Source organism: Drosophila nasuta, chromosome X, assembly GCF_023558535.2.
Source record: "Drosophila nasuta strain 15112-1781.00 chromosome X, ASM2355853v1, whole genome shotgun sequence".
NCBI lineage: Eukaryota > Metazoa > Arthropoda > Insecta > Diptera > Drosophilidae > Drosophila > Drosophila nasuta.
In genome coordinates this window covers 29,829,836-29,848,144 of record NC_083459.1, presented here as the reverse complement: position 1 = coordinate 29,848,144, position 18,309 = coordinate 29,829,836, and the positions used below count along the sequence as shown (strand labels likewise).

General features: G+C 37.9%; 1 protein-coding gene across 5 annotated transcripts in view; it reads right to left on the bottom strand.

The window, feature by feature from the left end:
- The window catches only part of LOC132796557 (serine/threonine-protein kinase minibrain), a 29,352-nt gene that overhangs the window by 1,876 nt on the left and 9,167 nt on the right, over positions 1-18,309 (bottom strand). For 3 of the 5 annotated variants that reach the window (XM_060807765.1, XM_060807764.1, XM_060807766.1), the window contains 7 exons: positions 15,993-17,429; positions 9,893-10,038; positions 9,690-9,824; positions 7,158-7,329; positions 6,914-7,081; positions 6,556-6,842; positions 4,775-5,642 (listed from right to left, as the gene is read on the bottom strand). In XM_060807765.1, the coding sequence (XP_060663748.1) occupies positions 4,775-5,642; positions 6,556-6,842; positions 6,914-7,081; positions 7,158-7,329; positions 9,690-9,824; positions 9,893-10,038; positions 15,993-16,050 (1,834 nt within the window). In that variant the 5' untranslated portion in view covers positions 16,051-17,429. Of the gene's footprint in view, positions 1-318; positions 3,875-4,774; positions 5,643-6,555; positions 6,843-6,913; positions 7,082-7,157; positions 7,330-9,689; positions 9,825-9,892; positions 10,039-11,570; positions 12,128-15,992; positions 17,430-18,309 lie in introns of those variants that run through there. The other 2 variants (XM_060807767.1, XM_060807763.1) reach the window with 2 other exon arrangements.

The window sequence follows — 18,309 nt, the reverse complement described above, 5'->3', positions numbered from 1 at the left end:
AAAATGTAAATGTTAAACTGTTAAACGTTTGCATAACAGAGACCGCAAATAACAGCGCCATTTTGTTTGTTGTCGCCCTCTAACTACAATTCCTTTTTGTATTTGCTTGTTGTTGTTGTTGTTTTTTTTTGTTGATTATATCATAAGTTTTTATTGAAGGGTTTTTCGCTTTTTTTTTGTTTTGGTAATTTTTTGCTTTAGTGTTTTTTTTTAGTTTTTTTTTTTTTTTTTGTTTGTTTTCAGTTTGAATTGTTTTTCTTGGTTTTTAACTTATTATTAGTAATCGTTTTTGTTTTCAATTATTTCGTACTTATTAAACTTAAACCATCAGCTTTGTTGTTATTTTTTTTTTCTTTTCTTTATATTTATATAAATGCCACATATGCGTGAGAGTGTATGCATGTGTTTGTGTATGTGTGTGTGTGTGAGTGAATTGGTTTTGCTGTTTGTATTTTGTTGTTGTTGTTTTCGTTATCGTTACATTGCTAAACAACTAAATGCATTTCATTTCATTACATTTCATATTTCAAAGCCAGTTTGCTTCGTTCTTCTTTCGTTATGTTTCTTTGTTTTGTTTACTCGCAATACTGTTTTGTTTAACGCTCATAGCTATGTATGTATGTAAATTTCGTTATTTTTGTTTTTGTTTCGCCTATGAATTTTGCCGGGAAAAATATGAATGTTTTTTTTTCTTCTCGTTTCGTTTATGCATGTTTATGTATGTACATACGTGTGAGTGTTCATGTGTATGCATGTGTGTGTGTGTATGCTAATCAAGAGACATGTTTTCGGTAGGCCGCCATCTTGCTTGCGACGCTCTTTTGATCTCGCTTGCTCTCGCCTCTGTTAATGCGCTGTTAATCGGCCTTGAAATGTTAGCAACATGCTGCATACGCTGAGGCGACGCCTGTTATTTTTTTGTATTTTCTTTTTATGCTTTGTTTCGCTTTGTTTTTATTAACCCTTCGCTTTTGTTTTAATTTTGCTGTGTGATTCCGTTTCTAAATATGCATTTTTAGTTTCTTCTTTTTTTTTTGGTTTTTGGTATTCTTCATTTTTGCCTAAATCTAAATGCTTGTAATTCTTTTTAGTTTGCCTTTCTTTTCGTTTTTCGTTTTTCCCCCAACTCAACTGTGTCTGTGAGTGTGTTTGTGTGTGTGTGTGTGTGTGTGTAATGAACTTAAACTTGTAACACTCGTTTTGCATTTTGTTTACTCTTTAAATATATTACATAACTCTTTTAGCAAGTTGTATTAATTATATCTTTTCTTTTCTGGTTGTTTGTTTGTTAAATTCTTGAATTGTTTTCTCTGTCTACCACTAAATTGTTGAATTATTTAAACACATATACATATGCATATTCTCGTTCGATTGCGTCTCTCTCTGTGTGTGTGTGTGTGTGTGTGTGTCTTTTCTGTGTCCTTGTGCCTCCTAGTAAATTAATTGATTTTTTTGTTCGTTATCGATTCGATATCGCGCATTTCGATATACGCATACTCCTACAACATACATATGCACATATGTGTGTATGTATGTATATATATATATGTATCGCGGGGTATGTATGTATGTATGTATATGGCTGTGTGTGTTTTTTTTTATTTGTTAAATGCTAAAGTTTTCGTTTAGTACTGATTTAAGTTTTTCTTGTTCTTCTTCAGTTTCTTTGTTCTTTTTGTTTATTCTTGTTCTTTTTGTTTTTGCTTTATCGATCTCTAAATGCTAAACTTTTTGGTTTCTTTGTTTTGTCTTTGCTTCAATTATTTATTTCGTTTTTGCTGATTTTGTTTTAAACTTAGGTTTTATTTGTTTTGTTGTATATTCATTAATTTTTGCTATTTTTACATGCCTAAAACTATGATTTGTGTTTAGATTTTTTTTTTTTTTTTGGTTTTTTCGCATATTTTTTATCGATCGCTTTCGATCTCCGCATTTCATTTCGTTCGGTTCGATAAAAACTTGATGTGTGTTTTTAGCTGTTAACGGGGCTGTTAGTTAACAGTCGCACAGCTCTGTTACTTAACATTGCTTTTACCATAAAATTAAGCGCAAATTGTTCTTTTTAAAGGGATTTTGCATGTTCCTCCTGGTGAATTGTTTGTTTTTACGTATGCGACGAATATTAATGTTTGTGGTGGGGAGAGGGGGAAATTTGTTGAGGGGAAGGGGTTGCACTCTTCATGTAATAATTATGTACACATGTGTGTTGTCTAACTCTGAGCGAAGTGAACGAAAGCTCTCTCTCTCTCTCTCCTTGAGTGAACTTAACTCTCCCTCTCTCTGGGTGTAAATGAGATTTAAAGAATTCGAAAGAGAGAGAGAAAGAGATGGATTACAGGAGTTTAGTGGGAGGGAATATCACAAAAAGCGGCGCCTGAATTCACACACTGGATAAAAATAAACTGATCGCATAATCAACCACACATTGACAACCATTTTGATTTCGTTTTTGCTTTGGATGTGGACTGATTTTAACAGCAATATTTTGCATATTTAACTAAGACGTTAACGTAAGTTTATTTGTCATTGGAAGAAGCGTGTCTTCGATTTCGAATCGAGAAATAACTAAGAAAAGAAATTGCTCATTAGAGGTGGAGAACTATCGATGGCACTATCGATAGTAGCACATACTTTCGATAGTGGCGCAACCAAATGCCTTGATTGCGGCAAAGAATACAAGAATACAAGGCAATATGTCAAAATTTGTGTGTTTGCATGTTTCTAGTAGAGAGGGAGAACAACCGATGGCACTATCGATGGCTCACTATCGATAGTTGTTCACCTCTATTGATCATCAATGCTTGCGGAGAGAGAGAGAGAGAGAGTGAGGCAGAGAGATGTAATGTGTGTATGTGTGTGAGTGTAATAAACAACCAAAAGAGTAGACAAACACTAATGTTTGAGACAACGAGATGGAGAGAGAGAATGCGTGTGTGTGTGTGTGTAAATTACAGTTATCTTCATAGATATTTCATTCATAAGGAGAGAGTACAATCTATAATGCGGCGTTGCATACTATTGCAATCTCTATGTCCACACATACATATGTAAATCTTCTTCTGTCGCTGTTATCGTAATCGTTATCGTTACACTTATCATATATTTATATATATATCGATTTATATTTGAATGTGAATGTGTGGAATACATACACATATGTATGGCAGTCATTAAGAAAGTGGTTTTTAAGGATTTCTCTCGCTTATACTTTTAACAGTTATTTTCAATTTCTTTTTTTTTTTGCGATTTTTATCTTTCATTTTCGTTTTTTTTTTTTTTTGTTTATTCTTTAAGTTGCTTAATTGTACAATACTATGGCCCTAATTGCTTACAATTAAATGCTTAGCCGTTAGCGTCATTTCAATTAAAAAAAAAAAGGAAAAATACAATAAATAAAATGTAAATCAAAACATATTAAACATTTGCTTCTAACATTCGATCCCAACTTTATACTTTAACTGTATGCTAAGTGCAAAAAAATAATTTGTTTTTTTTTTGTTTTTATATATTTATATATATATATATATATGTATATCTTAAATATCATGTATGTATAGTAAGAATAAAAAAAAAAAAAAAAAAAAACGAACGAACGAACGAACGAACGTGATTTAAACGCGCGCCACACATTAGGAAAACAATTGCGATGGGTGGCTTTTTTGGTAGCCTCTGGCTATTTACAGAGCGATAACATACTAGCCCTTAACAGCGTCTGTTAATGTTAATATGCCAGTTGCCAATGCTGCCGGCTGTAATCCTCTCCTTCTGCTTCTTCTTCTTCTTATCGACTAATTCGCCATTGTCTTTGCTGTCGCTGTTGTTGTTGTTGCTGTCGCACTCGCACTCGTTGCCGCGGCTGGTCATCGGCGCTCATCTGTTATCGTTATCGGTTTTGTAATTGCATTTTAGTTTTTGATTTCGATTTGATTTTGTACGCATATTTCATTTGATTTGTTTTAACAAGATAAAAAAACGAGAGAGAACATACGATTTGAGCATAAATTAGTGCTTACATTTAGGCCTTTTTTTTTTTGGTCTTTAACAAAATAGTAAAACAATAAAAGCTACGTTTGACAACACAGTGTGTTTTTTGTTTTTGTTTTTTGGCTGAGAGAGAGGAAAACTACCGCTAAGCAACGAACTAAACACACGTACAATAATAATTTGTGTATTATGCTTATTTTGTAATTAATTATTTAATTAAGAATATAAGTTGTATGTAAAAATAGTTTAAAAAGTGCAAATTAATCGATATAGAAATCATAAACATAATTAATAATAATACTTGTACAATTTTCACATATTTCTCGATTTTTTTTGATTACAAATTTGTCAGTGAAATAATAAGAATTTTTGTTCCATAATTTTTTTCGTGTTTTTATTTTGAAACCAATTTGTTTTTTTTATTCGATACACACACACATACATACAAACAAATGAATTGTGATATATATATTTTATTTTGTATTATGTAAGTCATGCAAAGGGAAAATCATTTTAGATTTGCAGCTGGGTCTAAGTTTCTGTCCTGATCGATAACAAAAATATAAAAACGTTCACAAATCGCTCTAAGAATATTTTATGTACAAAAAGAAAACATGTATTGAAAATAAAAAGTGATTCACTACGAACGAAGAAAAAAAAACAAGATGGCGGCTACATAATGTGAACTACTCTACGAAAAGAAGAAGCAGCGAGCACTTGAAAGAGCGAGATGAGAATAGAGATCTCCACCCCGAAAGAGAGAAAGAGACAGATAGTGTGTGCTACTCACCTAGACATTGGGGATCCAAGGCGGCGCCACTGCCGCTGCTGGACATCAACTGTTGTTGTTGCTGCTGCTGTGCCGTTGCGTTGGCTGCGCTGCTTGCTGCGCCGCCGACGCCAGCTGCGACGCTGGAAGAGACAACGCTGCTGCTGCTACTGCTGCTGGCGCCAAGACCTCCTCCGAGGACAGCACTCGACGTTGATCCGCCACTTGCACTCGCTGCCCCGCCTCCTCCTCCTCCGCCTCCAATTCCACCACCTGATCCGCTGCCTCCTCCAGTTGCACCTCCACCTCCACCGCCAGATGATGATCCGCTGCCGCCGGCGCCCGCATTCGCTGCATTGGCGCCCGCTCCGCTCGTGTTTGTCGCCTCGTCCGTGGTGCGCTTGAAGAAGTTGTGTTGCAAGGCATAATATGGTGTGACTCGCGTCTTTGGATCAAAGTCCAGCATGCGCAATATCAGATCCTTAAACTTCAAATAATCCGCCACCGAATGCCCCGGCTCATCCAATCTTCGACCCGACGGTCCGCCCGTCTCCACGCCAAGGATGTCGTGGAGCTTGCGGGAACCGGGCGGCTTATATTTGCGACCATTGAGCGTTTTCTTTAGCACATAGGAGCCGTCGGTGACAATTTTGTCAAAGAATTTGCGCGTCTTGTGCGCCTGATCCAGCAGATATTTGGGCGGCATGCCGAGCACCTCGACGATCTTGTTCATCTGATCGAACTCATTGCAGCCGGAGAAGAGCGGCTCACCGGTGTGCATCTCGACCAGAATGCAGCCGAGGGACCACATATCGATCGCCAAATCGTACTGTATGCCCAGCAACACTTCTGGGGAGCGATAGAAGCGCGACTGGATGTACTGATAGATCTGTGGGGAAAAATGGGTTAAAAGGAGGTGATATTAAGAGAGGTTAGTAACACACATTTGGATTGATTAACGAGATAAGAAAAGCAACCCAAAATATATAAACTAGTGTGCCAAAGCTTGTTAGAAACGGTCACTCTGACATGTTTGGAACAAGTATATTGGAAAAAGTACTTCTTAAATAATTTTTTTAATTTTTAGTCTTCCGCAATTTTCATATTGGAATATTTTTGTTATAAAAATTATCTATTAATATATGTTCCCAGCTGAGCGAAATCGCTTTTATTTCATTAGTGTGCCAAATTTAGGCACACAAAACTAGTTAGAAACGGTCACTCTGACATTTTTGGAACAATTGTTTTGGAGCACTTTTTAAAATATTTCTACAATTTTTATCTTGGCATATTTTCGTCATAGAAATAGGCAACGAATGTAAGTCATCTGTTAATTGACCATACATTTTGTGTTGTTTACCATTTCAGTACCAAATTTAGGTACACAAATGTAACTAATAACGGTCACTCTAAAATTTGTGGAATATGCAAAATATATAGCTTCTTCGCAGGTAATTTATTTCGTTAATCTGAGAACAAAGCTATAATTTACATTTCACAATTGCCAAATTAACAAGAAGAGAATCGTCAAGAGGCGTATCTATTATAAAGTTAAGGATCAACGCTCTCCTCTGCGATTCTCAAACTGTTCACTTTCCAATGCAATTCACAAGCAATTGTTATATACTACACTAGAGGTGGCGAACTATCGTTAGTTAACGTCATTGATACTCGACGATAGTCAATTTTATACAATCGATAGTATCGAAGGAGATGTGTATTGTTCTCCATCTCTAATCAACATCCTATCTAATAACTTTGGACTTTGAAAAAGATGCAAAAATGTTAATTTCAAGACTTACGCGCTGGCCCAATTGACACGAACTGCCAAAGTCAACAATTTTGATGGCCGATCGCTTGGGATTGCAGAGCAATATGTTCTCGGGCTTCAGATCACAGTGTATTATGTTCAGTTCGGGGGTGCTCAGGAACAAAAGAGCCGTGCACAGTTGCTGCGCAAATTTGCGCGTGAGGTTCAGCGATACGCCACGGAAATTTGTGTTCCTTAGCAGATCGTACAGATTGTACGACAGCAGCTCGAAGACGAGGCACAGATGATTGCGCCACATAAAATGACGCTTGAGCTTGACTAGAAAAATGAAATGAAAAATTCGCTTAGATTTCGAACTCAATCAATTAATTCGCCTTTTGAATACTCACCGATATAGTATTTGTTTTCAGCATCCGCACGATTCATCATCTCGAGCAGCTTGACTTCGATTTGTGCCTGATTTAGGAACGGTTTCTTATTTTTAATTATCTTGATTGCCACCTGGCATTGCTCCTCATGATCGTAGGCCTTGACCACCTGACCAAAGCTGCCTTTGCCTGTTCAAACATAACAAATAACAATTAACTGTATTGTATATCGATAGCTACTATCGATAGTTATGCGATTACTTACCAATCAATGAATCAATCTCGTAGCGATCCAAAAACTTTTCGCCATTCTTGATTATATAATCGTGATTATCGTCATCATAGCCGTCGTTATATAATTTACGCTCCTTTTTATTCGACGAATCATCCTCGCCTTGTGTCTGCTGAGCACGACGCTTCTTCTTCGCATAATAAACCTGGACAAGTGTAAAAGAGAAATGTCCGTTGCATTAATATTCATATAATAATTCGAAAATAAAAAGAAATTTATATATCTAGGGAATTCGACAGTCGGAATGGTTTTTAAGCGCATTTGAATTTAACGTGCGCTTATCGATAGTTTGTTCACGCGCTGTGTTATCGGTCTACTGCACTGTTAACAGCTCACTGAACTGTTAACAGCTCACTGAACTGTTAACAGCCGAATATACTGTTAACAGTCTACTGCATTGTAAACAGTCTACCGCTCTGTTAACAGCCGCCTGCACTGTTAACAGCCTACTGTTAAGCTCGCATTAAAGCTGTTTACTGTTGCATTAGCATTAACGTATAAGTAATTCGCCCCACACACACACACATATATATATATTTGCATTGTACGAAACGGTTTTTTTTTGTTAATCAATTGCGTTGTGTCTGCCTCGTATTTGATTTAAAATAATTTATGTTTGTGCTTCTCATTTTTATGCTGATCACACACACACTCACACACGCACGCCCAAAACGCTGCCCTTATCTCGGCCCTCGCCCTACAGTTGCCTCTCCCCTCCCCCTTCTCCCCTGTTACTCTGCTGGCCAACAACCTGCTCATTGGTTTGGTGAAAAATTTGATATGCAGCTGGCTGCTGCTTGGCACGAGAAAAAAAAAGTTGTTGCTAACGCCGCATGCGAGCGTCGGTGCGAAAGAGCGCGCTGCGCTGCATATGCCCGTCGACAGAGACAGCGACAGCGGCAGAGCGCCGCTGAGAGCGCGAGCGCGCTTTGCAGCGCAGCAGAGCACAACGTTGGTGTAGAGAGAGAGAGAAAGAGAGCGAGTTTCAACAACGCCTAAAAGAAGGCTGCACACGACTGCTTAACTTGCTTGCTTGCTATGCCCATTTTTGGGGGCTGACTGTCTGTGTGTGTGTGTTGTTCTTGTTGTAGAAATAATCATGTGGAGCGCGAGAGCAATGCTCGAAAATGGGTGTATGCCGGCGTCACAACTGCCGCTGCCGCTGTCTTCATTTCTGCTGGCTGTTGCTGCTGCTCTGTTGCTGCTGTCGACGTCGACGTCGCTGCCGACAGCGACTGTGACTGCTGCTGTTGCCTGACAATGACGTATATGCTGAGCTCGGGGCAGCAACGTCACAGTTAATCGCCATGATATGCGCGCACTCTTTGTTCTTCTCACTCTTACTCTCTGAAAAGTGTAGCATACAATGCTGCGATGTCTGCATATGCCTTGATAAGGCTGTGAAAAGGCCACACACACAAACACAGACACACAAACATATATACTATGTATATATGAACAATGTAACAAGTAAAGCGAGCTCAAGTGCGCTTTGGGTTTGGTTCTGCTGCTGCAGCTGCTTCTTCTACTTTGCTCTTCTCCCTTTTCTTGTGCAACAATTTGTTGGCCAATTAAACGCTGATGTTGATAATGATGATTGTTATTAGCAGCGTGCCAAGGTGTTACCTTCATTAGCAGTAGCAACAACACAACACGATTCGTTGCGAATCGACTTTCACTCTAACCTCAATCTCTTACACGCTGCACGTTGTTTATCTTGTGTTGTTGTGACTGCTGTCTTTGCTTCATGCATTATACATTTATGCATTTTACACACTCTCTCTCCATTTTGCGGACTTCGATTTGAGTTCATTTTGATTTGATTTGCTTGTTTTGCTGCTGCTCTCTTAATTTATGCCGCATAAACAGTCGTAACAAGTGAAAACAATTTCAAAATGTGCATAAAGAGCAGGCACAACTTATGAGAGCGCAACAAGCACAGCTTGATCAAATGAAGCTTTGCAAGAGAGTAACTTCATTCGGTTTGCTTAGCATCAATTAAGAGAGCGCAAAAAGCAAGCAAAGAAAAAAAAGCGCACTCCAGAAGAAGAAGTTCGGTTAGGTAAAGAGCGAGCGAGAAGTGTGACTTTTAATTTTTGTAGTTGCTTTTCTATGATTTCCTGACATGAGAACTAGGAACTTGGCAGCTTAAATGTGTTGTCATAAATTAAGAGAGCGCAAACAGCAAGCAAAGAATAAAAAGCGCACTCCAGAAGAAGAAGTTCGATTAGGTAAAGAGCGAGCGAGAAGTGTGACTTTTAATTTTTGTAGTTGCTTTTCTATGATTTCCTGACATGAGAACTAGGAACTTGGCAGCTTAAATGTGTTGTCAGTTGCGTGTGGCCGTCAACGAAGGCGCTGCCAAGTTGAAGAGAGCGGCAGGTCAAGGATAGAGAGAGAGGGAGGCAGGCAAGGCACGCGCCGTTGGCATTACTGAAGAGTTGCCAAGGCAGCAAGTAAGAAGAGAGAGCGCGTGAAAAGTGGAAGAGGGTGAAGAGTGCTTACCTCGTTGATGTGCTTGTAGGTCTTTATCAGATCGACGCTGAGCTTGCGCAATGGTGCCAGGGCCGGATCTCGAAAGTGTGCGGGAATGCGAGCTTGCATGGCGCGCACCTCCGACGAAGACGAAGGACTAGAGTGCTGTGTGCGAGAAAGAGAAAGATATATATACATTATGTTATGTGATTGATTGTTGTTTCTTAACTTACATGATGCATGACATCACGATGCGTGGCAGGCAGATCCTCTTCGACCACAAAGCGACCGTAAAGCGGCGCATGTCGCTGCCTGCCCCCGCTCCCGCTGCCCTGCGATGTTTCCACGGCGCCCGCACTGGAACCATATCCAGCGGATACTGCAAACAAAAAGAGAGCAACAAAAAAGACAGTGTTAGAATGTTAGTGAGTGAATAATTGATGTTTATTGCTTTCTTTGTGGTTCATTGACCGTTGACTTCTTCTTCTTCTGCTTCTGTTTCAGCACCTGACGCGATGATGTCGCACCTGAGAGAGGCCGCGACTCGCCAACAAAACCCAAAAAGCTGCCGCATCCCAAAAATAAGTTGCGCCGTCTAAATTTACACCCTAGACATTGTGCTGAGAATGCGCGGAGATGGTGGAAGGAGAAGGAGGAGGACGAGAATTATTACACAATATGCCGGCAGCAGACTGAGCGACAGAGACAGCCATAGCGAGTACTTGACAAGTTCTCTCTCGCTCTCTCTATGCTCTTTCTTGTCTTGTGGTTTGCTGCGAGTCAAAAATAGCATTGCCCAAAGGGTGAGAGGGGGGCCGAAACTGATATTGCATTTCGCAATTTCGCTGACAGCTGGTAGAAGAAGAAGCAGCAGCAGCACTAGCGACAACTGTCTGAAGAATCTATCTGTCTATCAACAATAGATGTAAAACGTCATTGTGTACTTTAAACTACAGCTTTCACTTAACTCTTGGAGAGCTTTCCAAGTCAAAGCTTAGATTGAAAGTTGTTAATTGAGATTTAAGCTTAATAGATTATTCCGACATCGCAAAACAACTTTTAATGCCAATTTATTTTATATTAATTAAACTGAGCTTTAAATTGTTCAATTTTAAATTGAATTTCGTAATTTAATACTAAATATAAAGCTAGTTTAATACAATATGAAAATATACAAGTGTTAAAATTAACATTTGAATGCTATTTTCAATATTACAATATTGTATATAAATATACCGAATTATATACCACAAAATACTAAAAAATATACCAAATACCATATTAGTTGTATTGATATAGTAATACACACAAAAAATATCACAGATTACATACTATAAAATACTACAAATAAACCAAATACTATATTTGGTATATATTTTAATAAAGCCAAAACAGTGCAGTTTAATTTCAAAATGTACAGTAAAATACTAAACATATACCAAATTCTGTTTGGTATATGTTCTAAATATATCAAAGCGAATATACTGCAACAATAATAAAAATATACCGAATGATATATTTAGTATATTGTAACAGTATTGCATTTTAAATATGAAAAATTATATATTTAGTATATTGGGATAGTACTACATTCAAGTTACACCACAAAAAATACTAAAAATATACCATAGTATGATATAGTACTACGTGCAAAATATACCAGATTTTCAGACAAAGCAACTAAGCCATACAAATATGTTTCTTTAATAACTTCTACAACTTGTATCCAATTCCAACCAAATTTTCAGGAATCATAAACTCGTTAGTTAGTTATTGTCTGCATTTGGGAATTATCTTCAAAAATTTGATTTGAACACTTTAATCTCAGATTATAGTTAGCAACAATCGAAATGTAAATCGACAAGTTAAAAATTCAACGTTTTTAATGCTTCCATTTGGCTTTAAGCTTACAATCGTATTGCTGCTGTTTGATTGTCGTCGCTGGCTTGAAAGAAGCTTTGTTGCCATCAAAATTGTTAACTGTGTGCTGACATCCGATCTGGGCCAAATAATGCGGCTGTTGCAGCTGCAGATGATAATGAGCTGGTTGTGTTGTTGTTGCTGCGTTGCATGTGGCACTCCAGTTGCGAGCGTAAGACGGTCGCTGTTGCTGTTGTTGCTGCAGTTGCAGTTGCCGCCAATCGCAACCGGTCACAGCTGAAGTTAAAGCTGAGCCTGCAGCAGATGGCAGCAATTCGATTGTTTGTTGTGTCGCCTCATCATCATCATCATCAACATCAACATCGAGGCTGCCGCCGTTCAATGATTGCCAGTAGAGCAAAGCTGTTGCTGTTGCGGACATTTCGCGTACCGAACCGAACCGAACCGCACGGAACGTAATGGAATGGAACACAAAACAGCAGAAACACCGGGGAACGAAACGAAGCGGAACTTAATTGAAATATCTGGGATGCCTTTTCACGACTTGCTTCTTATAAAGTTGCTTTTTAATGTGTTCCTTCTCTTTCCTTTACATTCAGATGGAACGTAATGGAATAGAACACAAAACAGCAGAAACACCGGGGAACGAAACGAAGCGGAACTTAACTGAAATATCTGGGATGCCTTTTCACGACTTTCTTCTTATAAAGTTGCTTTTTAATGTGTTCCTTCTCTTTCCTTTACATTCAGATGGAACGTTATGGAATTAAACACAAAACAGCAGAAACACTGGGATAACGAAACGGAACGAAACTTAAATAAAATATCTGTCTTATAAACGACTTCTTTTCACGGCTTTGTAAAGCTGCTTTTTCCATCTGCTTTAATCAATTATTGTTTACTTGTGCTGCACTTTCATTGTTCCACATATGTTAAATCTATACCATATATAAATATATATATTTTATATATCTATATCGGGGCGACAACTCGTTGACTACTCGCGCGATCTGCGTCGCGTGAAATTTCAACGCAAACTGCGTCAATTTTTTTTTAGCTTCTGGCCCCAAAGTCGACAAGCGATCATCAGGCAGCCAGCAACAAGTCAGTCGCAAGTCTCGAGGCGCGACGTCTGTTTTATTTATACGTTGCGTTCACGTTCATTTTTATCGCATTTCTCTTCCTCTTCTACGTCTTCTTGTTGTCATTGCATTTCTTCTTCCGCTGCCAAATCGACACAGAGCGAACAACAACAACAACACTAGACAGCAACCAGCAACCAGGGGTAGAGAAGCACACAGAAGACAGTATATAGATAAATCTTGTTGAGCTTTTGCTCGATGCTTAAAGAAAATTGGCGTGATGCGCAAATATCGTCCACTTCAAAGAGCTTTCAGCATCCATTTTAAAAAGCTTTTAGCATCCATTTCAAATAGCTTTCAGCATCCATTTCAAATAGCTTACAGGTGCTTTAGGCAATATAAAAAGATGGAATTAAAATTCACCCAGCAATAAAAGCTTTACAGCTGTATAACATGAGCTTTGTTTGAGATTAAGCTGTAAGTGTTATTTAGCTTTTAAAGCACATTTGCGTGATTCGCAAATAGCATTCAATTCAAAGAGCATCACTTAACGAAATTTTTCAGGTGTTTTAAGCTATACCAAAAGATCAAATTAAAACGTTTGAAAGCTGTATAAAATGAGCTTTGTAAGAGATTAAGCTCAGTGTAATTTAGCTTTAAAAGGACATATCCGTGATATATTTAAAATAGCTTTTTCCATCACTTAACGAAACTTTTTACGTGCTTTAGGCAACATAAAAAGGGATCAACTTCACCTTACAGAAAACAGTTTTACAGCTGTATAAAATGAGATTTCCAAAAGATTTACCCCTCAAGCGTTATTTAAACACGAAACTTGCAAAATTACAGAGCTTAATAAGAACTTCGCAGTCCAAATTAAATCAACTTCTGAAGCGTTTCGAGTTTAGAAATAAAAATCAATTTATGTGCAAACAAAAAGCAGCTGCTTGCTTTTCTTTTTGCACAGCTGGATTCTGTTGTTCCCACAGCTGTTTTACCAAATTCAATTGGCATTTCCAAATGTTTTCCAAGTCGAAGTAAAAGAATTTCCATGGCTTTCAAGATAAGCGAAATTCCAATCGAGATTGCAATTTAAATAATTCCGTTATGATCACAAATGTTAACAGAAGTAAGAAAGTAAGAGTCAAGCATATGCTCATTTGTTTTATTCTCCACCTGTCACCACAAACCCAAAAGGTGAAGAGAAACAAATGAAATATATCAAGTCCAACCTTTTTGAGGTGTAGTTCCCTATTTTTACCCCCTTTACAAGGAAGTCCAAAGCGTAAATGAAATGCGAAATTAATTTAATTTTAATTACAGCCACCACAACGATGATGTCGAGCAGAGTGAGCGGGCCTAATGAGGAGACGTCTTGCATTCCCACAGACCGCTCACCTAAAAACGAACAAAAAGGCAGATGAATAGTGTTGACAACCAGCAGAGAAGGCAAAAAAAAAAGCCAAAAATATCTACATTTCTTAAAAATAGTAATTTGAAATAGCCCTTAGTTTTTAATACAAAATTATTATATTTTTGTACATCAATTGTACAGTACTCGTATTTCTTCATTAAGCAAATTGCTTAAAATTTGACCAACCTTCACGGAACTTAAGTACTTTCCTATTCTACCAATTTGTGTAAGATACTTATTTGGAACGTCGTACTCAGCTCGATGCAAATTGATCAAATATTTTTTAATGCAGTGGTTAAATTGGGCATCTTCTAACCAAGAGCATCGCCAATTTTTTTGTTTATACATTTGAGTCAGTTTTTTCGCAAACGATCACCACAAAAACCAGTTAATTTGAATATAGAGATGGTAGCAAAAACCCCAAATACTACAAAGGGTAAATAGTATTTTAGTATTAAAAATACACAATTCGTGTTACAAATTATTTAAAATAGCTAATTATTTTTGTAAAATAGCCAAAAATAATCGTCTCCGGCTAAATTGAGAGCCGAATCTAGTTAGAAAATAGCTATATTGGCAACACTGAAGATGAACGGAAGGGAGAAGCAAGTGGGGCGACGCATTGCCTCAGTTACAGTTATTATTGCAAATTTGGAAGACTCCCTCTTTCCCTTGTCCTCTTCCTCCTCTTCTCTCTCTCTCACTCTCCGAGGGAAGTGTGTGTGGTTTATTTTTAGGCAAAGCTCTGGTCTGCGATCGGTTTTGTTGGCTTCTTCATTTCGGAAACTTAACGAGGGTTGATCAAGTACTTTAGGGGAAATTTTGCATTTCGAAATGTTGAAACAACTTTCCAAATTTATTGATTAATTTCTAACTTTGCTTTGCTTTGCTATGATTCAAAATTTCTTTCTAATTCCTTGGGGTTTATCTTTAGGCAAAGCTCTGGTCTGCTTTGTAAATTTATTGATAAATTTCTAACTTTGCTATGATTGAAATTCTTTCGAGTTCCTTGTGGCGTCTATCGAGCGACCGCCGCCTGAGCCCAAAAATAGTTGCGACGACATTTTCATAGCGCAGCAAAAATGCGCCGCAAGGAAGGATGAAGAGTGTGTGTGTGCAATATTGCGATGCTCAATGCGAATGTGGGAAACTAAAGAATGTTATCACTAAAACTGGATTACTAGCGACACTTGTCACCACACATCCGGCGCACTTTCCCCTTCCCCCACCCCCTCTCTGTGTCGGTCATATTGCAAGTAAGTGACTCACATGAATGACCCATGAATGATTGCAATTGTTGTCGCCGCACAGTTCAGAATTTACAATCACTTGACAAATTGCCGGGCAGACGGCGCCCCCGAGCAACCTCTCTCTCTCTTGTCTTTTCTTCCCTCCTCCATGTGATATCGTCGCATTCGTGGAAAAAATTCACTAGATTATAACATCATCATCATCATCATCAACAACCACTATAACGGAAAAGCGTCATATTGACGGTTTAGTCACGACAGGAAAACCAAACAAAATCGCAAAAGGTGCGAAAAACGATAACAGCGGCGAGTGAGATAGCAACAGGTGCAGTCAAGCAACAACTGAATGCTACGAAACTCAAAGTTGGCACAAATTGTAGCAGAATAATGCATTTACAAAACTAATCACAATAAATATTGTTTCTTTTTAGAATGCAGTAAAAAACTTATTAATGCCTTTTTTCCAAGTTTCTTCTTCGCTACATTCAGCTTTTTAGCAATGCATTCCCCCAATGTCAATTCCAATAAGAAAAATAATGCTGACTGCTATGAAACAACAAGCTGAAGCCAAACGAAGAGCTGAATGCTATGAAAGCACAGTACTTTTTTACGTTTATGTTGTTAAAGAAATTCCTGCTTTCTTAAGGATTTCAAAAAGCTGAATGCTATGAAGGTATTCTCTACATATCGTTAATCGATTACTTACATTTCTGTTTGTTCTTATCCATAACGGCGCCGCTATTCGTATCCTCCAATCTATACATGTGGCTGCTGTTGTTGTTGCTGGTTTAATGTTTATAATGATGAATTGCAGAATGTAGTATACCTAATGATAGGTACATACATATACTTATATATCCAGTTAATCCAGATATAGCTCTATATTTCTATATTTATTGCGTTTTATTTGATCATAAATGGTAAATGTGTTTAGTTTTTCTTTTCTTTTTTTTGTTGATTTGGTAATGAAATTACAAATTAAATTAACGTTGTTGCAGCAGTTAATCGGGGTTTTTTTTCTTGTCGTTGTTAATTTGGTAACTGATTTTGTTTTGTTTGTTTGTTCGCGTATGTAATTTATATATATAGGTGTATATATATTATATTTTTTGGATTTCTCTTCGATTTCTCAAATACTTTTTTGCTTATCCGCTTTTCGCATTTATGTATGTGTATATTGTATGTATTTTATCCTTCCTCGATCTCGCTTTTTTGTTTTGTTTTTGTTTAAAGTAATGAACACACTTTTTAAGTCTTTTGTTGGATTTTTGCTTTGAATGTTGTGTATGTCTATGTTATGTTGCTGTTATGTTACTGTTACTGTTATGTTATTGGTGTTGCTGCTGTTGTTGTTACATTCCTGCTGCCGCTGTTATTGTTATTATTCTTCATATGTGAATAAATTTCGGTGCAATTTTTATGACAATGATGACGTTGCGCATTTCATTTCATTTCACTTCGTTTATTTACACACACACTCGCGCACTCTGCTTTACAATAATATCTGTTTCATTGCAAGAACAATGCAAATCCATTACACACACACACACATGTGCGTATATCCGTGTGCGTGCGTGTGTGTGTGTGTGTGCGCGCGGGCGCCCAAAACGAAAACAAAAACAAACACAACACTTTCTTCTTTTCTCGCTCTCGCTCGCGGACGCTCTTGTTCTCTCTCTCACTGGCACACACACACTAAGAAATGTGAGCGCCTCTCAGGAGAGGGAAAGAGAGAGAAATTTGATGTTGGCTGGTCAATGCCGCCGCCAGATGCCAAAAAAGCTACTTTATAATTTCCTCTTAAGTTATTGTTGTGGTCGTGAGTTTATTACTGTTGTTGTTGTTGTTGATCTTTTTGCGGTTATTACTTAAATGGTTGTTGTTGTTATTGTTAGTTTTAATACAAAGTACTGATGTGCACATTTTGCATGGGAACAAACATTTCACGAGAAGCAAAACCAATTTTAACCAAACACACACAAATTACACGCACGATTATTATTATTATGATTATATTATTAGCTTTTGAACACAATTGTTGTTGATGGATTTTCCAGTTGATGGTTGCTTGCTGTTGTTTTGGTTTTTACACTTTTTATTATTTTTTTTTTTGTTTTACTTGATTTGTTGTCGTCGTCCAGAGCTGCAAAGAAAAATAGAATAAAGAAAAGCTTAGTTGGGCATTTTATAAACAATACAAACAAAGACACACACACACACACATAGACATATGTATAGTATTCAAAGTGCAATAATTCAATAACATTTTGCGCGGCGCAAAAGAAACCAAATAAAGGAAAAACACGCGCTGCTCACACTCTGCTCTCGCTCGCTGGCCTCCAAGAACTCATACACACACACATACACAAACACTTGTTCGCTCTCTTTACAAACTGAACTCTCTCTCTCAATCTATCTTCGCAAGCACGCGCGCTCTCAGAGCTCGGCAGGTGAACGAACGACACGCGACGCATGTGAGTCGCAGTAAATGTTCGTGACTGTCGCCTGTGTGTGTTTGTATGTGTGTTCTAGCAGCTTGAGCCATGAGCAAGTTTACATACATGTATGTGTGTGTGTATAGCTTGAGCTCCACGCGCACACACACACACACACACACGCGTTCAGTCATTGCAACATACACAGAGAGAGAGAGGGCGAGAGAGAAACAGCAAGAGTGAGGCGTACACAGACTTTGTCTGGCATAGAAAGCCTGACTCAAAGCTCTGTGCTATGTCACAGCTGTTAAGCGCCCTCTGTGTTGTTACCAAGCAAAGAAAGTTTTTAGTATTATTTTTTATTATAATTAGATGTGTGTTTGCTGTGTGCGCACAAATGTTTTAATGAGTTGAACAGTCAATTCACTTGGCCTGACACCCCTGACACATACAAGCTCACATACATACAAACAGTCTCGCAAGTGAGCGGCAAATACGTTTAGTTGTTGCTGTTGTTGTTGTTGTGGTGAAAGTGGTCGCAGTTAAAAGCTGTGTTGCCGTTGCCTTTGTTGTTGTTATTCTGACATA